Below are 24,383 nucleotides of genomic sequence, written 5' to 3'. Positions count from 1 at the left end.
CAGTATTGCATGATTTTGTAAGGTCATTCAACTAGCCATGGTGAATTGGTCCAAAGGCTAATACAGGATGAAAGGCTGAGCACAACAGAACTCATTCATTTCTAGTTCTACGCAAAAACGTTCCTGTCTACTAAATGGAATTACACAGTCCAAGCAATACTCCCTTGATCAAAGACAAATCAAGGTAAAGGAATCGAGGGAGGCTAAGTCATTCATTTCTGGTTTTTCTAGGAAACCAGGCTTGGAATAACTATGAGGTTTAAGACAATATGTTCCTATCTTCCTTAGGAACTGGCTTATCTGACTGGCTGATTTCAGCGCACATTTATCTATTTTACCTTCTAAGAAAAGCAGTATATGGATAAACAAGATCTTGCCTTCTCTAAATCATTTTATTTATACAGTCTGTGTCTATTATTTGTATTCCTCATTGTACTAAACACATGATAACGCATAATATGATTTGCTACCACAGCTTCAAATTCTAAAAAAAAGCATGAAAAATATCTTCATGACAAATACCATTACCAAGCACAGTAATCCAGAGGAAAGTCATAACCTCCTACAAAATACAGATTTTATACTCAAACCTCTATTCCTCAATGAAGAAGCAAATTCCAAACAGTAAAAACTTCCTTTATACCTTTTCCTTGGGTTTTGGCTCCTTTTGGATGATGGATATAAATTTGCAGTTGAAATAATTCAATAATTACTTCCTTTAAGGAATCATTAAGTCTGTGTTGAGTCCAAATATAAAGCAAGGTAGGAAGAATTTCATCTCCTAATTCACATACTTGAATTCGAAAGTTAACAGCCAAAGTCTTGAGGAAGATAATAAGTGCTGCTAAGATATGATTTAGACCTGCAGAGCTCTTTTCTTGTCTATGACAAAAAACAAAGAGACTTACCTTGGTATATTAAGAGTGGAGGGAAATACACAAACTAAGACAGTTATGAAGTCACATACTGTAAGCAATACATTGCAAGAAAAATATAATTTTCAAATAAAAATGGCCTTAGTTTCAGAACTACTCAGAAAAAAATCACAGCACTATATAGCAACAAAAGAAGTTCTTATTTTGTGCTAAGATACCACTCCTGTTAGCTCTCCCTGCTGTTACAACACTGCTTAAAATTATGCAAAACTGATTTTAATACCTGCAATTTACAAATTTTAAGTTGGGCAGCTTCACACAAAGATACTGATACTTCCAAATTATATTCCTATTTTATTTCATTCTTAGTACTGAAACTGCATAGGAGGTACTTAGTTTTTCCTGTCATTAGAAAAGCAAGACAAATTTCCCACCTAGAAACATCATTTCATGTTCTTCATGTTGGATTTCAGGTATTGTTGTACCTCACATTTACTTTGGGAATCAACAGTTCTAAATTGGTAATGTGCTTAGTTACTAAACCTAAAACGTAGTCTTAAAAGAAGATCAAATGGATTTTCAATACAAAACAAATATTACCTTGCATGCTGAATAGCCTTGGAAAAATACTCCAAAAATCTGCAATTTAATCCATCAGTTTGTGAACAGCTTCCTTTGGTCACAGCTTCAATTATTCTAGCAACTAAAACTCTATTAATGTCTTGTGAAGGTTTAAGATACAGTCTGAAGTACACAGAGAACAATTCTTAAAAAAAAAAAACAAAACACATTATATGTTTTTCAAAAGAAAACTATCAAAGCATTTAACTTACATGTCACATTTTAATTTAAATTTCAATAATCCCACATAAAGAGTAAAAATTATGCTAATTTGTTTCATACAGTAAAGCATGCCATAATATTTATTACTTTACATAAAATGCCTTCAAGACAGAACAATTACAGGGAGCAGAGTATGTGTGACTGGTTTAAGAGGCAGAGCTCAGATAAACTACTTAACTTCTCTAATCCTGTGCTCTTCATCTAGGCCTAACAAAGCAATTGACACAGTAGTTTTGTTTCGTTTGGTTTTAATGCTGTTTGATTAATAATGTGTGTAAAGTATATCAAGAACTGTGAAGGGTCTGATATTTTACTCTACTTACAACCTAACTGTGATATAATGACTTATGAGAAATATATATTTCATCATTCATATGACCAAATACGTATTTCCCAGGTATATTTGGTCTTCACCCACAGTTCCTCAAAACTGCAGAGTCTTAAAGGTGAAATAGGTGTTTTGGCATGATAATGAGAGACTTTTGGACCCCTCCCACCCAAGGGCAGGGGTGGAGGTTGAATCAGCCAATAGCCAATAATATAGTCAATTATGACTATGCAATGAGGCCCTCACAAGAACGCCTGAGAAGACTTGCTCATCTCTTCTCTCTGCTCTGCACGGTTGGAGCCTGCTTCTCAGTCAGGAAGAGCTTCTATACTTGGGGAACCAGTACATCTCCACGTGTCACCGAGTCAGGCCCCAAGTTCCACCAGGATAGAAGCTTCTTTACTTGGGATCTTGCCTTATGTCTCTGTTCATCTGGCTGTTAACTTGTATCTTTTATGGTACCCTTTATTAAACTTGTAAACATTAAATGTTTTCCTGAGTTCTGTGAGCTGCTCTAGCAAATTAATCAATCCTAAGGGGAAGGTTGTGAGAACCTCCAATCTGTAGCCTGTAGGTCAGAAGCACAAGGGACTGCCTGGGGCTTGCAATAGGCATCTGGAATGGGGAATAGAGGCCAGTCTTGTGGGACAGAGCCCTTAACCTGGGGAATCGGGTGGTATCTCTAGGCAGACAGCATTAGAATTGAGTTGAGTTCTCCAACACTCTGCTGTTAGAGAATTGCTTTGTGTTGGTATGTGTGGGAAGACTCCACATTCTTACACACTGGAATCAGGTCCAGGAACCAGAATGAAGTTATACTACTATTATTGCTGTGTGTAATATTGTTACTGTTATACATATAATGTAGGAAATAAAGACACCACAGCATTCAGTGTCAGAAGAGTAGAAATCACACTAACAAATTAGAATGCTAGTTTCCTTGACGCTGGCAGAAGAAATGAAATTGCTGATTAAAGAGGACAATTTATTTCTCCCAGCAATGACAACAGCCAGAGTACCTTCATTTTTGCATAAATTATTCAATCTCAAAGGCAAAGTGAGAGGGGACAGATAACAGAAGTGCAAACAGTGAGCTATGTTACAGGAGAGAAAGCCCAAGCCTTTTATAATGGATGGGCTGCAAGAAAATCTATCCTGTGCTTTGAAGGAAGCCATCATCTCCATCTTCCAAAGCTCACTATACACACATACTTAAAAATCAGTCTGGATAAAAGCCATCAGTGTCTCTGCTCACAGGACACGCAGAAGCGTGAGAGGCACTGAGAATTATCTCCCAATGCAAGGAAAAGCAAAGTTGCTCATACAGGATTTTCTTCCCACAAAGAGATCAAAAAGTCCTCAGTAAAGTAAGAATAACACCTATGGATATCTTCTTTTTCAACTGTATTTGTCACATGATTCTGCAGAAATAGTGTAGTCAGATATTAAACACAAGAGAATAAGGACAATATAAATACCTCAAACATTTTAATAGTAAGGAAAAGGATTTTTCAAATGATTCCTACCATATCTAACATTAGTTTATAGACCTCTACATCTGTGCTTCCCGAAGTTTATTCACTATATACAATTTACCTAAATGTTAAAAACATTAGTTAATACACAAGAACAGGAGTTATCATTTCCCTCTTTTTGACAGGTGCAGAGAGGTGAAATAGAGCAGCCAACAATGCAACTGCCTGCCCCCGACTAAGGCTCAAGCTTCGTTGCTTTTATGTTAGTTGTGGGAAATTATCCCAACTCTCACAGAATTCCACGTACTCTCCTAACAAGTGATTTAAAAAGCTGGTGTACGACAGTCAACAAAAATCTCAGAAGAGTAGAGTCCAAATCCTTCAAAAAAGGCTTTAGGGCATGCCTCCAGATTCTCTCCCTCCATGAGTTCAACAAAAGCTCAGAGAGAAGATGGTAAAACAACATATTAAAAAGAAGTTTCAGAGTTGAGAAAACCCCAAGCAACATCATTAAACATAGATTGCCTGGGACTTTATACATAGACTATCATGCCATCTGCAAATAGGAATGGTTTTATGTCCTCCTTTCCAATCTGTATTCCTTTTATTTCCCTTTCTTGTCTAAACTGCCCTCGCTAGAACCTCCAGTGCAATGTTCAATAGGAGTGGTGAGAGTAGACATCTTTGTCTTGTTCCAAATGTCTTTTATGAAAGGTTTTAAATTATGTGTTCAATTTCTTTAACAGTTAAAGAAAAATTCAGATTTTCTATTCCATATTGGATGAGTTTTGACAGTGTGTGGTTTTTAAGGAACTGGACCATTTACATTCACTTGTGAAATTTATGTGCAGAGTTGTTCACAGTATTCCATTATTCTTTTAGTAGCCGAAGGATCTGTAATTATATCTCATTTCATTCCTAATATCAGTCATCTCTTTTTTTTATCTTAGTCACTCTTGCTAGATGTTCTAGAATTCATTGATGTTTTCAAAAAAATCACCTTTTTTTTTGGTCTCATTTTTTTCTAGTGTTTTCCTGCTTTTAATTTCATTGATTTCTGCTGTTCTGCTTGCTTAAAGTTTTGGGTTTAATCAGATTTTTTTTTTCTTTTCCTAGTTTCTTAGGATGGAAGCTTACTGATTTGAGATCATTCCTCTTTTCTAACGCAGGCATTATATGCTATAAATTACCCTCTCAACATAACTTTAGTTGCACTCCACAAATTTTGATATGCTGTTATTTTCATTTTCAACCTGTCCTAAGTATGCTTTAGTTTCCTTTCAGACTTTTCCTTCCACCCATGAATTATTCAGAAGTGTTATTTATTTTCACAGTAACTATGAAGCAACCAGAGTACTATGGAGAAAATAAAAAGAGAGTAACAAATTTAGAAAGGGCAAAGGATGAGAAGAAACCAGCCATACAAAAGGCAGCCTCTGACGAAAGGACAAATGTCACAAGGCAAGAACGAGCTTGTCCCATCTGAACAGAAGTATGGGAGAGTCCACAGCAGTGTCAGAAGGAAATGCTAGCACTCTTATCTTTTAAATTCAAATTAATTACAAATAAAAATTAAGCTTTACTGATAATTAATGTAAAATTAACAATGGCCACTTTGGAACACAGTTTGGCAATTTCTTACAAAGTAAAGGTACTTTTGCCATACAAGCCAGCAATCATGCTCCTTGATATGTATCCACATGATATGAGAGCTTATGTGCACATGGATGGTTACAGAGGCATTATTCATAAATGCCAACACTTGGAAGCAATGAAGATGTCCTTTGGTAAGGTACATCCAAAGAATGAAAAACTACTCAGTCCTAAAAAAAATGAGCTATCAAGCCATAAAAAGACATGGAGAAACCTTAAGTGCATATTACTAAGTGAAAGAAGCCAATCTGAAAAGTCTACATACTGTATGAGTCCAAATGCATGACATTTGGAAAAGGCAAAACTATGGAGACAGTAAAAAGATCAGTGGATGCCAGGGAACAGGCAAAGGGAGGGATTAATCAGTGAAGCACACAAGATTTTAAGGACAGCAAAACAATTCTGTATGATACTAAAATGGTGGATACATGCTATTATACACGTGTCAAAACCTACAGAATGTACAATACCAAGACTGACCCTAACATAAACTATGGACTTTGATTGTTAGGAGGTGTCAGTGTAGGTTCACTGATTCAAACAAATGTACCACTTTGGCACAGGATGTTGACAGTTGGGGAGAGTGTGAATGTGTGAAATCAGCAGGTATATGAGAACTCCATACTTTCTGCTCAAGTTTGCTATGAACCTAAAAGTGCTCTAGAAATATAAACTCATTTTTTTTAAAGTTTGGGTTCATTTCTGTAGCGACAGCATAGAAATGAAGGATATAGGTGGGCCTTGAGTTAAGGTCAAAGATGTAATCAGAAACAAAATAGTGCAATGCTCTGAAGGCCTGGAAGAGGAGTCCATCTTTTAAACTCGTATGGGAAAGCCACTAGAGGTTTTTAACTTTTCTTCCTTCCACATTATTAGAAAAAGTATCTTTTTCCTTAGGACAATCCTAGGGCTGTTGCTTTGGAAGCTCTTCTTCATAGGAAACATATATAATCAATTTCCCTGTGTACTCAACCACTCTTTCCACTGAATCCTTCCACTTACACTTACATACACTCCAGTCATTCCCATCTTTAATAGGACTCCTCTTTCCCTTGCCTCACAGTCAAAGCTTTTGAAAGTGCTGTCTGCATTTGCTAATCCATTTTCTCACTTGTCACTCATGTTTCCATGGCAGTCTATTAGAAATGAACACCATCAAACAACCTGACTCTAATTGCTGTTTCTCGGAAAATTTACCCAACAGCAGCAGACACACATTATTTTCAAGTGCATATGGAGCACTCTCCAAGTTAGACTGCATCCTGCATTATAAAAGAAATGATAACAATTGTAAGTGATTTAGATTATAGGAAGTATGTTCCCTGACCATAATATACTGAGACTGAAGACCATAAAAGGGAAAAAAAGAACAGGAAAATCCCACAAACAATTGGAAATTAAACAACACACTTCCAAATAATGCACAGTTGAAAGAGGAACTCTCAAAAAAAACTAGAATGGAGGGATTCAAGACGGTGGCATGAGAGGTGAGATGGAGAACTCCTCCCAAAACCACAAATAGTATGAAAATGTAGTTAATTGATACAACTAACTCTAAAACAGCAACAAGAAAGAAGGCTGCACCAGACTGCATACAGACCTCGCGAACAGAGCAGACCTCATGAAATGGTAAAGTACACGAAAACCTTAATCCGGTGGGACCCAGGCCCTTCTGCCACCCCAGCTCACCAGCAGGAGGAAGAGAAAGGGAGCAGGGAGGGGGTGGAAGCGTAGAACTGCTGAACACCCAGCCCTGGAGATATGCTTTGGGAGCACAAACCTACATTGCATGGTGCTCTGGAGTTTAGTGGAGTTGGAATGCTAAGACAGGTGGAATATTTGGAGACACTGAGATTCCAGCCATTTGTGGAGGAGGAATCCACATCCAGCCACTCTGGGACAAGGGAAAGGCAGGCGGTCTGAGAGGCTTCCTAGCAGCAAGAGGGCTGCTGAAGGGATGGGGTTGGCATGGAGCTTGCTGCGCAGGGGAGGGGAGAGCTGGACAAGGTTGTCTGAGCACTGTCTGGCAGGTTGGGAACTTTGAGGAGCTTCAGGTGCCCCATCACCCTGGCTGCCTACTCAGCCCCAAGGCTCCCCTCTGACACGCAGCCTGCTGCGCCTTCCTCTTGCCTGCCAGCACCTGCTCACAAACTGGCAGTTACTGCGCTGGCAGCAGCCCAGCCAGAGGGAGGCCCCACCTACAACAGCTACAGACACAAAGCACAAAGGCTAACACCTGTGTGCTCGGCCCACTGGCTCTGACACCGGAGACAGGCACCACAGACAGGAGTCAGGAAACAGATCTTTCCTCCCCCCAGGCCCCAGCTCTGCTCCCCTATGACCACCAACTCACTCTAGGTGCTGAGCAGCTCCAGAGACTGGAGCTTCTGGACACTAGTGGGCACCACACAGAAAATGAAACGGCAAAAGAACATGGTCCAGACCAAAACCCCACAAACCCCAGAAAAAGGGACAAATGAAACTGAACTCACCAATCTGCCTGAAGGAGAGTTCAAAATAAAAATAATAAACATGCTTATGGAGGAAAAGAAAAATATTCAAGAACTCAGGAACGAAGTTAAGTCAGAGATACAATCATTAAGAAATTCCACATCTGAAATGAAACATACAATGGAGGGATTTAAAAGCAGATTAGATGTAGTAGAAGAGGAGTCGGTAAATAGAACAGAAATTAGAGAAGAGGAATACAAAGAAGCTGAGGCGCAGAGAGAAAAAAGAATCTCTAAGAATGAAAGAATATTGAGAGAACTGTGTGACCAATCCAAACAGAACAATATTTGTATTATAGGGGTACCAGAAAAAAAAGAGAGAGAAAATTGTTGAAAACTTCCCCAATCTGGGGAAGGAGATAGTCTCTCAAGCCATGTAGGTGCACAGATCTCCCAACACAGGAAATCAAGGAAGACAACATCAAGACATATAATAATTAAAATGGCAAAGATCAAGGATAAAGACAGACATTAAAAAGCAGCTACAGAGAGAAAAAACATCACATACAAAGGAAAACCCATTAGGGTATCATCAGACTTCTCAATAGAAACCAACAGAAGGGAGCATGATATATTTAATTTAATGAAGCAGAAGAGCTTTGAACCAAGAATACTATACCCAGCAAGATTATCATTTAAATTTGAAGGAGGGATTAAACAATTTTCAGATAAGAAAAAGTTGAGAGAATTTACCCCCCACAAACCACCTCTACAGTGCATTTTGTAGGGATTCCTATAGATGGTAGTATTCCTAAGGCTAAATACATGTCACCCAAGGGACAGACTAAGAGTACAGAATATGATTCATAACATACAAAGAATGGAGGAAGAAGAAAAAGGAGGAAAAAAAAAACCTTTAGCCCTTTAGCTTGTGATTGTCATAGCACACAAAGTGAGTTAAATTAGACTGTTAGATAGTAAGGGAATTACCCTTGAACCTTTGGTAACTATGAATCTAAAGCCTCAATGGCAGTAAGTATGTACCTATTGATAATCACCGTAATTGTAAATGGTCTGAATGTACCAATCAAAAGACATAGAGCCACTGAATGGATAAGAAAACAAGACCCATCTATATGCTGCCTACAAGACACTCACTTCAAACCCAAAGACATGCACAGACTGAAAGTGAAGGGATGGAAAAAGATATTTCATGCAACTAATAGGGAGAAAAAAGCAGGAGTTGCAGGACTTGTATCAGACAAAGTAGACTTCAAAACAAAGAAAGTAACAAGAGACAAAGAAGGACATTACATAATGATACAGGGGTCAGTCAAACAAGAGGATATAACTATCAAATATCTATGCACCCAACACAGGATCACCTACAAATGTGAAACAAATACTAACAGAATTAAAGGGGTAAATAGAACGCAATGCATTCATTTTAGGAGACTTCAACACACCACTCACTCCAAAGGACTGATCACTCAGACAGAAAATAAGTAAAGAGACACAGGCACTGAACAACGTATTAGAACAGATGGACCTAACGGACATCTACAGAACGCTCCATCCAAAAGCAAAAAGATACACATTCTTCTCAAGTGCACATGGAACATTTTCAAGAATAGATCATATACTAGGCCACAAAAAGAATCTCAGTGAATTCAAAAAGACTGAAATTGCATCAACCAGCTTCTCAGATCACAAAGGTATGAAACTAGAAATAAATTACACAAAGAAAATGAAAAAGCCCACAAACACATGGAGGCTTAATAAAATGCCCCTAAATAATCAATGGATCAATGACCAAATAAAAACAGAGATCAAGCAATACATGGAGACAAATGACAACAATAATTCAACAACACAAAATCTGTGGGAAGCAGCGAAGGCCATGCTATGCGGGAAATATATTGCAATACAGGCCTACCTCAGGAAAGAAGAAAAATCCCAAAACAACTGTCTAAATTCTCAATTAATGAAGCTAGAAGGGGAAGAACAAATGAGGCCCAAAGGCAGTAGAAGGAGAGACATAATAAAGATTAAAGCAAAAATAAATAAAATCGAGAAGAATAAAACAATAGAAAGAATCAATGAAAGCAAGAGCTGGTTCTTCGAGAAAATAAACAAAATAGATAAACACCTAGCCAGACTTATCAAGAAAAAAAGAGAATCTACACACATCAACAGAATCAGAAATGAGAATGGAAAAATCACTACAGACACCACAGAAATACAAAGAATTATGAGAGAATACTATGAAAAATTATATGTTAACAAACTGGATAACCTAGAAGAAATGGACAACTTTCTAGAAAAATACAATCTTCCAAGGCTGATCCAGGAGGAAACAGGAAATCTGAATAGACTGATTACCAGCAAAGAAATTGAATCTGTAATTAAAAAACTACCTAAGAACAAAACCCTGGACCAGATGGTTTCACTGCTGAATTTTATCAAACATTTAGTGAAGACCTAATACCCATCCTCCTTAAAGGCTTCCAAAAGGTAGAAGAGGAGGGAATACTCCCAAACTCATTCTATGAGGCCAGCATCACTCTAACACCAAAACCAGGCAAAGACACCACAAAAAAAGAAAATTACAGACCAATATCCCTGATGAACATAGACGCAAAAATACTCAAAAAAATATTAGCAAACCAAACTCAAAAATGCATCAAAAAGATCATCCATCATGATCAAGAGGGATTCATCCCAGGGATGCAAGGAGGGTAAAACATTCAAAAATTCATCAACATCACCCACTATATCAACAAAAAGAAGGACAAAAAGCACATGATCATCTCCATAGATGCTGAAAAAGCATTCGACAAAAGAAAACATCCATTCATGATAAAAACTCTCAACAAAACAGGTATAGAGGGCAACTACCTCAACGTAATAAAAGCCATATATGACAAACCCACAGCCAACATTATACTTAAGAGCGAGAAGCTGAAAGCTTTTCCACTGAGATTGGGAACAAGACAGGGATGCCCACTCTCCCCACTTTTATTCAACATAGTTCTGGAGGTCCTAGCCACGGCAATCTAACAAAACAAAGAAATGCAAGGCATCCAGATTGGCAAGGAAGAAGTCAAACTGTCCCTGTTTGCAGATGACATAATACTGTACATAAAAAACCCTAAAGAATCCACTCCAAAACTACTAGACCTTTTATCTGAATTCACCAAAGTTGCAGGATACAAAATTACTACACAGAAATCTGTTTTATTCCTATACACTAATGATGAACTAGCAGAAAGAGAAATCAGGAAAACAATTCCATTCACAATTGCATCAAAAAGAATAAAATACCTAAGAATAAACCTAACCAAGGAAGTGAAAGACCTATACCCTGAAAACTACAAGACACTCTTAAAAGAAATTAAAGAGGACACTAATAAATGTAAATTCATCCCATGCTCTTGGGTAGGAAGACTTAATATTGTCAATATGGCCATCCTGCCTAAAGCAATCTACAGATTCAATGCAATCCCTATCAAAATACCTATAACATTCTTCAATGAACTAGAGCAAATAGTTCTAAAATTCACATGGAACCACAAAAGACCCCGAACAGCCAAAGCAATCCTGAGAAGGAAGAATAAAGCAGGGGGAATTACACTCCCTGACTTCAGGGGGAATTACACTCCCTGACTTCAAGCTCTACTACAAAGCCACAGTAATCAAGACAATTTGGTACTGGCACTAGAACAGACCCATAGACCACTGGAAAAGAATAGAGAGTCCAGATATAAACCCAAGCATATATGGTCAATTAATAAATGATAAAGGAGTCATGGATATACAATGGGGAAATGACAGCCTCTTCAACAGCTGGTGTTGGCAAAACTGGACAGCTACATGCCAGAGAATGAAACTGGATCATTGTCTAACCCCATACACAAAAGTAAACTCAAAATGGATCAAAGACATGAATGTAAGTCATGAAACCATAAAAGTCTTAGAAAAAAATATAGGCAAAAATCTCTTGGATATAAACATGAGGAACTTCTTCATGAATATATCTCCCTAGGCAAGGAAAACAAAAGCAAAAATGAACAAGTGGGACTATATCAAACTACAAAGCTTCTGTACAACAAAGGATACCATCAGTAGAAGAAAAAGACATCCTATAGTATGGGAGAATATATTCGTAACTGACAGATCCAAAAAAGGGCTGACATCCAAAATACATAAAGAGCTCGTACACCTCAACAAACAAAAAGCAAATAAGCCAATTAAAAAAGTGGGCACAGAATCTGAACAGACACTTCTCCAAAGAAGAAATTCAGATGGCCAACAGACACATGAAGAGATGCTTCACATCACTAATCATCAGGGAAATGCAAACTAAAACCACATCACACCAGTTAGGATGGCCAACATTGAAAAGACAAAAAACAACAAATGTTGGCGAGGATGTGGAAAAAGGTGAACCCTCCTACACTGCTGGTGGGAATGTAAACTAGTTCAACCATTGTGGAAAGCACTATGGAGGTTCCTCAAAACACTCAAAATAGAAATACCATTTGACCCAGGAATTCCACTCCTAGAAATATACCCTAAGAATGCAGCAGCCCAGTTTGAAAAAGACATATGCACTCCTATGTTTATCGCAGCACTATTTACAGTAGCCAAGAAATGGAAGCAACCTAAGTGTCCATCAGTAGATGAATGGATAAAGAAGATGCGGTACGTATACACAATGGAATATTATTCAGCCATAAGAAGTAAACAAATCCTACCATTTGCAACAACATGGATGGAGCTAGAGGGTATTATGCTCAGTGAAATAAGCCATGCAGAGAAAGAAAAGTATCAAGTGATTTCACTCATCTGTGGAGTATAAGAACAAAGCAAAAACTGAAGGAACAGAACAGCAGCAAAGAATGGACTAACAGTTACCAAAGGGAAAGGGACTGGAGAGGATTGGTGGGAAGGGAGGGGTAAGGGGGAAAACGGGGCATTATGATTAGCACACATAATGTAGGGGGTTGGGGACATGGGGAAGGCAGTATATACAGAGAAGACAAGTAATGACTCTATAGAATCTTACTACACTGATGGACAGTGACTCTACTGGGTTATGGGGAGGGGACTTGATAATAGTGGGAGTCTAGTAACCATAATGTTGTTCAACTAATTGTACATTAATGATATTAAAATAAAAATAAAAATAAAAAAAACTAGAACATATTTGCCCAGAAGAAAAATGAAAATATGCTGTCAAAACTTGTGAGATGTGACTAAAGCAGAGTTTAGAAAAAAAGTTTTATTAAATGTATACATCAGGAAAGAAGCAATCAAATCAATGTGCTAAGCTTCTACCTTAAGATACTAGACAAATTAAACCCAAAACAAAGAGAAAAACTAATAATGGTAAGATCAGAAATCAACAATGAAAGAGACAATATTCCTACAGAACCCATACACATAAAAGAATAATAGGGCAGTAATGTTCAAGAACAACTTTATGCTTATACATTCAAATAAGCAGATGAAATATATAAATTCTTAAAAGAAATTACCAAACGTCATTGAAAAAGAAATATGTAACCTAAATAATCCTGTATCTATTAAATTGAGTTCATAGCTAAAAACCTTCCTAGAGCAATAAGCTCCAAATTCAATCCAGTAGTATGTAAAAAAGGTATTACATTATGACCTGTGGGGTATATCCTGGGAACATGGGTTGACTCCACCTATGAAAAATCCATCAACAGAATTCACCATATCAATATATTAAAGAAAAAAAGTGATTATCAGTAAATGTAGAAAGAAATTTAATAAAATTCAATATCCATTCATGATCAAACCATGAGAAACTAGAAACACAAGAGAACAATCCTCAACCTGTATTAATAGCTAGTATCATGCTTATTATTATGGTCAAATACTAAAATGCTTCCCACTAAAACCAGGAAAGGACAAGGATGTCTGATCTCACCACTCTATTCAAAATCATATGGGAGGAAAAACTGTAAATTTATTAGAAGAGAACATAGGGGAAAAATTTCATGACATTGGGTTTGGCAATGATTTCTTGGAAATAATTCCAAAAGCACAGGCAAAAGAAAAAATAAACTGTAGTCATCAAATTAAAAACTTTTGTGCACAAAAGGGCACTCTCATCAGAGTTAAAGGTAATCTATGGAATGGAAGAAAATATTTGCAAACCATAAATATGAAAAGGGATTAATTTTTAGAATATAAAAGGAACTCCTACCATTCAACAACAAAAAACAAACCACCTCATTAAAAAACAGGCAAAAGACTTGAATAGGCATTTCTACAAAAATGATAAACAAATGGCCAATAAGTACATGAACAGCTCATCACTAGTCATTAGAGAAATGCAAATTAAAAACACAATGTGATACCACCTCAAACACATTCACATTAGGGTTGCTATTACCAAAAAAAAAAAGAAAAAGAGAAAGCAAGTGTTGGTGAGGATGTGAAGAAATTGAACACCTGTGCATTACTGGTGGATATGTAAAATGGTGCAACCCTTGTGGAAAACAGTCTGGCAGTTCCTCAATAAATTTGTTTACAGAGTTACCTTGTGATGCAGTAATTCCACTTCTGGGTATCTACCCAAAAGAACCAAAAGCAATGACTTGAAGAGCTAATTGTACACCCATGTTCACAGCAGCACTATTCACAATATAGCCAAAAGATGATAACAACTCAAATGTCCAATGTCAGATGAGTAGATAAACAAAATGTGGTATATACATACAACAGAATATCCAGTCTGAAAGAGGAAGGAAATTCTAATACATACTATCACAAGGGTGACTCCTGAAGACATTATGATAGTGACATCAGTCATTCACAAAAAGACAAATACTGTTGGGTTTCACTTATAAGAGGTGTTAAATTCATAGAGACAGAAAGTAGAATGGGTGCCTAGGGCTGGAGAAGGGGAGAATGGAGAGTTCTTGTTATTAGGTACAGATTTTCAATTTGGGAAGATGAAAGAACTTCTGAAAATAGATGGTGACAGTTGTACAACAATATGGATATACTTAACACCAGTGAACTATACACCTAAAATTTGTTAATATAGTCAATGTTATGTTATGTACATTTTCCTGTTAAAAAAAATCATTTAAGGTCCTGCCCAATATAATAAGGCAGAAAAATGAAAGAAGAGTCACATGGCTCAGAAATGAAGGAAAAAGACTCTACTATTTGCAGATGACATGAATGTCTAAGTAGAAAATCCCAGAATCTACAAAAGAGCTCCTAGATCTAATGAATAATTTTAGCAGGTCCCAGGATACAAGATCAACATAAAAAAATTAATTGTACTTCTGTATAATAGCACTGAATATGAAAATTGAAATTTAAATAAACAATATAATTTATAAACTACTGCACTAAAATCTAACAAAAATATACAAATTCTGTCTGCTGATAATTATTAAACACTAATTTTTTAATTGAAGTATCATTGATATATAATCTTATATTGGTTTCAAGTATAAAACACAATCTTATATTGGTTTCAAGTGGTTCAATAGTTATCATATTATTAAATCCTCACTGCCACTAGTACAGTTACTATCTGTCAACATAGAAAGATGTTACAGAATCACTGGCTATATTCTCCATGCTGTACTATCCTTCTGACCAACTTATATGAAGAATTTTTGTACCCTTTCATTCCCCTTTCCCAACCCCTTCCCCATGGTAACTACCAATCATTTCTCATTGTCTGAGTCTTCTGCTATTTTAAAACTCTGATTTCTTTAAATTAAAAAAAAATCCATTTCAATAAATGGTGAGATAGATCATGTTAATATATTGGAAGACTCCACATTAAGGTGGCTATTCTTTCTAAATTATTCAATAATTCACTGCAACCCCTATCAAAATGCCAGCAGGATTTTTTGTAGAAATCAGCAAGTGGACTCCAAAATTTCTATGGAAATGTTGGCTCAGTTTTAGGTCACCTGATCATCCCTCTCTAAGCTCTCTCCCTAGACAATCTTATCCATTACCATGGGTTCAATCACTACCTCTACCAACAATATATTTTGAACCTAAACTTCACTTCTTGAGCAGTTCTCATTTGAGAAGTAAGTTGCAGAGAAGGGAGGTAACTAGAAAATAATTCAACAAATGTGTTGATTATTAGAAGCAGTAATAGTTAACTTAAAAAGGGGGTTTCGAAGAACATGCCAGATGATGGAATCATAAGGAGACTAAAGGAAGGACTGCCTTTTTTCAGTAAGACTCACAATTACAAGTAATCGTCTAAAATGTGCAAATATTCTAAATATTTAGGATGGACCATTTGATGAGAGACATTTTGAAGTATCCTAGATATGACTGGTATTTTTTCCAAAGACTGTCATTAGACTTGCTGAGGGCTGTGCTTGGGACACAGACTCCCTGGTGTTTAAATCAAACAGGAAAGGCCCCAGATGATACCTCATAAATTAATGCAACAGCTGAGAAGGCCTTTCTTCATGTGGGAACAGTAAAATGTAATGAAGGGCACTGATTAGGTCATGGTTTTATGATCCACATATATCTTACTTTGAAATGATAAAATGACAGTAAAGAATATAGATAAATGTGTTTTAATTTAGCACAATCTATCTTGAATACTTTTCAACAAATACTAAGTTTCTAAATTTTTGGAGGTGTTTATAGTAAAAAAACTTTGACATCTGGCTTAAAGTCAGCTTGTTAAAGCCAAAATCCATTTCCACCAATTAAACCCTCCCCAACCCAGATGTTCTCCACCTCTGAAATCAAAAAACTTAAATGTTTCAGTCTCTGACAGTAACTTCCTTCGTGGCCTCACTAATTCTCAACTACGAACTGTCAACAACACTAGACACCTCCCTAGCACCCATTCTACTTATCTTATACAACACTGGGTCCTATAATAGCCTATTCTAAAACCTTGATTTCCATTATCTTACCAGTGACCTACTAATTGCCTAATCCAAGGACACTTTTGTGTCTTATCATTTCTAAACACTGAAAATGTCACACCCCTTCCAACTTGAAACTGTCTTGCTCTCAATTTTATGAAATCTCTCTTGGTTTTCTTTCTACTTTAATCATAGTTGAGTTTAGGTGTTATCAACCTGTGAACTCACTGCATCCAAACATATCTATATCATCTTGGTTCCTCTGGTTTTTCCTGCCACTGGACTGCCAAGTCCTTGAGAAAAGGAAAGGCATCTTTCGATTCTATAATTCCAGTTCTGATAGTAGGCATCTAACACACTATTAGTAACAATAACTTAGGAAGTACATAATAAATGAAAGCTAAGGGTGAGATTCTATAACTATTTAATTTTATTAAGGTACTGTTAAACTGCTGAGGTCATTTGGGTGATACAGACAGACTGACTGCTCTTTTGGTGAAATTTCATTTCCCACAAAAAAATCCACAAACAATGAACTTCAAAACATACCTAGCCACTGTTGCTGAGATATTTCACACCAGTATTTTCTCACTGAAAGAATGTCCTTCAGCAGTATGTTGCTACAATCTGCTCCATAAATGATACCACTCCAGGAATCTTTCATTGTATCCATGATATAATTCAAGAGGTCTTGACATTTTAGCCTGGGTGCTCCTATTTAAAAATAAATAAATAAAACTTAAGAGAAATAAATTAAAGAGACTTGGAATGTCAGCTATATAAATAATTCCATTTGGGAAATTACTATTAACTAACCTCCTTCTCACAGAACAGGGATTAGCAAACAATGACCCAGCAAAATCCAACCAGCTGCCTGTTTTGGAAATAAAGTATTGGAACACACACATTTGTACTCATTGACATATTGTTGATGTCTGCTTTCACACTACAACAGCAGAGTTGAGTAGTTGAGACAGGGATTAACTATATAGCCAGCAAGTTTAAAACTGCAAAGTTAAAAATATTTATTGTCTAGTCCTTCTACAACAAGTTTGCCAATCCCTGTAGGAATACAAAGCAAAAACAATCATTCATCCTATCCTTAGTAATTCACAATTTCTGGCACTAGACCTTAAAATATTTAAAGTTTCTTAGTACTTTTTTTTAATAGAATGAACTCCTTAGAGTAACATAAGATTATAAAGAGGATATTTATTTTGAAAAGCAAAATTATTTCCAAGTCCTATTAACAGCATTTACGGCACATAGATATGAAAGGCTATAATTTTTACACTTTTATTAATTTACTGTAATTTACTATGATGTTTCTGAAAATTCAGAATTATTTTTGCAGGTAACAAAAATACATTTAAAAACTATTCCTTATTTTCAGTAAATTACATTGATGTCACAGTTGAGATTTTTATCTTATTTCAACATTAACAATCTTAAAATTGCATACAACATTTTTTGTTATAAACTATGATCAGGGCCTAAGTCATGTATAACTGAATATATCCTAGTTTAGGATTTTCTTATGATGAGACTGTCATATTCAGAAGTATCAGGCTATGGTAAATAAATATACACTGATATAACTGGACAATCACTTTTACTTATGGCTTACATCACAATTTTAAGCATTTGGCTAATGATGGAATGCAGAATTTATTATGATCCTATGCTGTAACACCTTGTATGTATCTCTCTCCCGTTTAGTTCTTATAGCATTTTCTTATCTATAAGATCTATTACATCCTTAAGGAAAGGAATTAATTAATCTCTATATTCCATCATATAGCCTGGTAACTATCCTAATAGATGTTTAATAAACATTTGTTCAATAATCACATAAATTAATAACAGGATGAAATCATACTTCGCTATGCCCTTAATTCCAATATATTTTCTTCCTCTGCCAAATTTGAGAAATGTTTCAAGAATTATGCTGATATTCTCCTCTAAAAAATCCTCCTCAAAAGGCCAACTAATTCGGATAAAGAGACTTTAAGGAAACTCATGGAACTTAACATTTTGCACAGCTGGGGTTTGTATTATCCAGGTTCTATGTCTTGTCTGTGCAGAAACAGACAAAGGAATGAACAGTATTTGCTTACTGGTTTCCTCCCAGCCGCTTCTTTTTTTCTAATCTCCGTTTCTTTCATCATACCCTGAATACCAATACTAAGCAAGCCATGCGTTTAAATTCAGATCAACTCTCCAACCCTTTGAAAAACCAACTGAAAAAGTGAGATGACATAATAGTAGTGCTCTGGTTTTGCTCTGAGATTAAAGATGTTTACAAAGTCAAAAATGAAAGAAACAGAAACCTTTTATTTAAAAGCACCCCTTTTCAACGATTTAAATGATCTTACATTTATAAATTCATCCACTTATTCCCATAAGTCAATATACTGGTATTTTCAAATGTGATCTCCATTGTTCACTTTGCAACTGAAGGTTTTTCTCACTGGAAAGTGAAATAATAAACTGCAAACTTTTCTGATAGGCTACAAATGGGCTTGGTATTTTTCACTCACAAACTCTGTAAAGGCATATTAAGCTCTATTAAGAACCTAATGTTAGTAGCCAAAACAAATTTTAATGGATGCAGGGCTATCATACAGGGCAAAAGCAGGTGCAGAATATTTCAGTGTAGCTTTCCTTTGTCTCTGCTGGAGTCCCTGACAAGAGCTTGTAGCTATCGATCCATACAAACTGCCATCTCAGAGGAGCTGGAAAACTAGGTTTTCTGAACCACTGTTTTTTAGACCCAAGTCTCATACCTCAATCTGAAATATTACTAACAATCTGTGTCCTACTCAAAATGTTTACTAATGTTGGGCTTTTCTGACTCTTAAAACTAAACTTATTACAAAGCCACATTCTTATCTGCAAAGAGCAACCAGTCTGAGCTGGAGTCCCTTCTAAACAAACATTTCTGCTTCTAGGTTTTCAGCACTGCATGGAGCCCTTTTCCTTATACAAGTCTACAAAGATCCTGCATTTTGGTTAAAAAATATCAACTCTTCAAAATATCAACTGTATCAGTTTGAAATGGCAGATATGTGGCTCATCAAGAGCAAAAAATGGTATTTTTCTTAATAATAAGCACAGTATTAGTTAAGAGTGGATTTTGACTGCTTAAGAAAGCTAATGTGATCTTAGAATGAATTTGTAGAAGTATATAATAAAAAATGGCCAAGATATGGAGCCTCAGAAGGTAGAAGCATTAACAAAAGGAGAAAGGTTTTCATTACCATTAAAGCTATTCAGAGAGAAAAAAAAAAACCTCAAAAGGTATGTTTAATCATTAAGGCTACCTACCTGCTAGGGACACATACAGATGGGGATCCAAGAGGCATGGGTAGTTGAAATAGCAATTTTTTAAAAATCCTTTCAACCCTCAGATTCTATCATTTCATGCTGCTTAAGTTCCTCTAAATATTTGAACGTACAGTATTATAAAAACCACTGTATGTACTAGAAATTAGAGTTACCACTCAACTTTTATCTCAGCATATTCTGACCAAAATCATGCAACAATAATCTATTAAGCTAGTATTTATAATACATAACAGCACTTACTTTTGTTTGCACATTTGATGAAATATTTGACCAAGCTATTGATTTCTTGCATCTTTTTCTGCCTAATGGCCTGTGTTGAGGCTGATACACTTGGTTTTGCTGTTTTCAAACATTCTGTTTCCTTCTGAATATATTTCTGTAAAAATCTTCAAGAAAATAAAATGGAATTTCAGGAACTAATTAGATGCTCAAATTATTGTGATAGTTCCAGAAGTCCTTCATGCCATCAGTAGGAATATCATTTAAATCACATTGCTTCAATGAACCAACTCAATGAAATAATTACATTTCTCATTCAAGCCCTAAGCCCCACGACACTAATTTACAGTCTGGTCTGCCCAGCTCTTCATCTATAACTTTCATTTATAGTGCTATTAAGGGATCTCAATTCTCTCTCACCTATTATTCTGTACATGACCTGCCTCTTTTCTAGGCAGTTGGTAACATTTTTAGCCCTAATATGAAGCCTGCATAGAAGACAGTCATGATTAGTTAGGAATACCAGGTGCATATTTGGCCTACCTGATTGGCTAATGAAAAATAGCACTTATCTTTAGCTTACAACTTTATTCATGGTATCTGAAATAAACTAAGTAACCAAAGGAAATGAAGCATGCATTTTTCTTAACTGTACTGAAATCTGTAACAGTCCACCTAGTACCAAGAGCTAAAAAATGTCCTAAACACTCAAGAATAAATACTCATACTTCCCCTTAGCTGCAAATGTTCCCAATTTTCTCAGTATTCCACATTAATTTAAAATATTTTATTCATCTTTCCTAAGTCTTACAACCTATTTCTAGTTATAAATGAATTTTATAGTTGAAAATGCTGTCTTCCTATAAAAATGCATCAGTTCTTTTTGCCACTCCAGTCCAGCAATCATCTTTCAAATGCCTAAGTCTTGTGTTTTAACTACATTCATATGGAAATATTCTAAAATTCCTTTTGCTCTTTTATTATTATTTAACATATGGCAGTTTCTCAGAGAAATATTTAAAGATGTCAAAGTAATAATGAAGGACTTGTAACTTACTTTTATACTCTAATTTGAAATAAAGTCTTTTGAACTGATACAAAAGGAATTCTCTCTAAGCAAGCAAGACATGTATGAGATATTTTATTAAACAAATGATTTAAAATTTTTAACTTTTTCTATATGCACGTCCTTAAAAAACTATGTTAATATTAAGCATCAACTTCATATTCAAGGCACATACAGGAAGCAAAAATAAGACCTACATAATCAAAAATAGTATCACAACAGGAAGAAAAACAAAAGAGAAAAATACAGACAGTAAAAAAACTGGAATGGGATACCTAAAAACAGCATCCCAATTCAAGTATTTTCCTTGTTTGGAATCTGAATGTCGATCTAAATGTTGAACAGTTTCAGGATCACGAATCAAGCGCTTAAATTTCTCCACTTCTTTCTGAAAATCAAAGAACATAATAATGGGTTACTGATCACACAACTGTTTCAAGGAAAGATTAAATCTCAGTAATTTACTACCCTTCGTTCTGTAGCTCTATCGTGTTCTAGATGACGGCAGCAAATAAGCAGATCATTAAGTGCTAGACTCATGGTTCAGAATTTCAGAAAACATACCACTGTCTGTAAAAAAAAAAAAATACATATATAAAACTATATCATACTGTGGATAAAAATACAAATCATATAATTTACTTTCTTGTTCTGAGAACTTGTACATGGGGCTTAAGAAACATGACTTTTAAATTGAAATATAAAAGATGAGTAAAAGACAGCCAGGCAAAAAATAAGGAAAAGGGTATTTAAGGATTTAATACTGACCCTCTGAACTATTTGTAAACACCCTTTCTTATATGTAGTGACTTCTCATTTCGCTGAACCAAAAGATTAAATTGCTTCTGTTTTGGAATTGATACGCAGTAGGTTATCACAGCTACTAAGCTTTGACTAGCATCTACATCTTAACTGGCTTTATAGTTCTCAGTGAATAAACAAAAATAGGAAGAGAATGATATTCCTGTTTTAAAAGGAAATTAAAGAAATTATATATAGCGATATCCCTTGCAAATGTCAAAGGTCAACTATATTTTACTATGCCTTAATGCCACTGCAATTGCCCTCCTCCTTTTAGGTTTTCTAATGTAATCAAACCCTCTTTTGACAACCTTTTTAAAAAACCATATAAGAAAAGGATTTTGTTTCAATCCTTTTGAGTCTTTTTATGAAGAAGCTTCATTTTTGTTAATTACAAATGTTTATAAACAAAGAAAAATTGTACATTTGTATATCTCTATTATATCTACACGTAAAAAAATTTCAAGAGGGAATAAATAAGGTAGGAACATCCTTTTCTAATACATCCCAATAAATTTTACTCAATCTTTCCAGATTATGTTTCTCTGCCTGTTTAATCTTAAAATTGGAAGGAACTGAGAGACCACATCCGATCTTCCAAAGAAATTCCTACTACAAAATTATTGCCCTCTCTTTAAACAGTCTCAGTGAGAATAAACTACCTAGTAAGTATCTATTTCAGAGGCAGACAGTTCTAAATCTCTTCTCCATTTGTATTTATTAGTTGTCTGACCCCTTTGTCCCTACTACAACCTGAATTGACCCCTTTGCAGAATTTGACAATAATGCGTACATCCCATTTTCCTGGTTATCAGTCAGCCCTTGGCATGCCATTCTTTCCTAGTGGTAAGAGTGTGGGCTCTGTAGTCAGACTGTACTATTAAAATCCTGGTCCTGCCACTTAAAACTGTATAAGCTTGGGCAAGTCAGCTAATCTCTCTAAACTTGTTTTCTCAAAGATAAAATGAAAAACAATACTACAACCTACCCCTAAATTCTTTTAACGATTTATGTACACGTTTAACGCAAGGCCCAGAACATAGCAAACGCTCAATAAATGTTACCAGTTATCCTTATTCCCTTCCTTTCTGTTCCTTAAGTCTCTTTTGGTGATTCTTCTTCCACCCACACGTGAAAGGACATCCTTGTCTCCTTGCTTCTCACTTTATGTTCTCCTAGTGTGATCTCTTCCATTCTTGAGTTCAACATGTTGAAAATACCCATATCTATTTTATTTAAAGCCAGGCCACACTCTTGAGCTACAGGAAGCTTCTACAGTTTGTGCCTTTACACGTTTTATCCGGAAAGCCCCTACCATCCTCTAGGGCAAGTGAACGCTTCCAGGTCTCTGATCATCACAAACTGAATTAAGTCTCCCAGGCTGTCTGCACAGAACCTCATTCACTCCTCTACCAGCATAGCACTCTACCACATTATCACCCTGGCTTTTTACTTACCTGTTCCTGGTTAAAACAGCAGCGAATGTTGTTGAGTGCTCACCACAGGCCAAGGATTATCACAAGGAAGACCGCACAACTGGGTCGCACAGCTGACAGTCACTAGTCAAACTCCGGCAGTGTGATTCCACAGCCCATGCTGGTAACATCGCGACTGTAGTTAAAGACTGAACAAGTACTTGCTGATTAAAACTACTAATTACGAAACAGGGGGAAAGGATGATTAGTCATCTATTTAAATGTGGACTTTAAAGTGTCAGGGTAACGGGGCGCGCAGAGGTTCTAGTCAGGCCATTTAGATGGCTCACGGCCAAGTCCGCTAGGAGCTCAAAGAGAGGGAGGCAGAGAGCGACGAAGCCCGGGAAAAATCAGGTGACGAGCGGAATGAAGGGCCGCTCTGGAGGAATGCGCGAGACGGGGCGGCCGGGGTTTGAGCAGAGCGTCTCGGATACGGTCAAATTCTCCAGCGCAGAAGCCCTGGCGTTGCCTCCGCGCACCTACAGCTGGACTCGGACCCCCAGACAAGCATCTCTTAAGGGAGCGGAAGCTGAGGCCTAAATCCCCCCTGCACTCGCCTCCCCGGCGACCACAGCTGCAGGTGGCGAGAGCACAGCAGCTCCAGCTGTGTGCGTGCTCAGTTCCCGCTTCCGGTTCAAACCTGGCGTGATCGCAAAGCATCCCCCTCGGAAGGAAGGAATTCTCCCCCGGCAGCCGGGAACAGTCTGCCCATGCGCGCCAAAAGGCCCACGCTCTGCGTCCCAAACACTCGCTCCCTAAAACCCTTCGGCTCGCCCGAGGAAACGCGCCTGCGCCTTGCCCACCAATGGCGTACGACCTCGTGTTTGCTGCCCGCCGTCCGGCGCGGCTCCTGAGCTTGCACTCCGCCTCCTCGCCCCCTCAGCCCCACCTCTCCAAGTATGGGGACGGAAATGACGACAGTGCTTAGGGGAACGGAGGCGGAC

General features: G+C 36.8%; 1 protein-coding gene across 4 annotated transcripts in view; it reads right to left on the bottom strand.

The window, feature by feature from the left end:
• Positions 1–24,205, bottom strand: part of ATM (ATM serine/threonine kinase) — a 127,434-nt gene extending 103,229 nt beyond the window's left edge. For 3 of the 4 annotated variants that reach the window (XR_008993300.1, XM_057490683.1, XM_057490685.1), the window contains exons 1-7: positions 23,422–24,205; positions 21,632–21,733; positions 21,439–21,551; positions 20,119–20,264; positions 17,080–17,244; positions 1,476–1,641; positions 644–882 (exon numbers count right to left, since the gene is read on the bottom strand). Coding sequence is in view for 3 of the 4 variants with exons in the window: in XM_057490683.1 (XP_057346666.1) it covers positions 644–882; positions 1,476–1,641; positions 17,080–17,244; positions 20,119–20,264; positions 21,439–21,551; positions 21,632–21,703 (901 nt within the window). In the remaining variant the exon portion in view is untranslated. The remainder of the gene's footprint in view (positions 1–643; positions 883–1,475; positions 1,642–17,079; positions 17,245–20,118; positions 20,265–21,438; positions 21,552–21,631; positions 21,734–23,421) is intronic. The other variant, XM_057490684.1, reaches the window with a different exon arrangement.
• Between the last annotated feature and the right edge of the window lie 178 nt (positions 24,206–24,383).

Source organism: Manis pentadactyla, chromosome 13 (genome assembly GCF_030020395.1).
Source record: "Manis pentadactyla isolate mManPen7 chromosome 13, mManPen7.hap1, whole genome shotgun sequence".
Classification (NCBI taxonomy): Eukaryota; Metazoa; Chordata; class Mammalia; order Pholidota; family Manidae; genus Manis; species Manis pentadactyla.
Note: the sequence above shows the minus strand (reverse complement) of the source record. Positions and strands in the feature narration are given on the sequence as shown.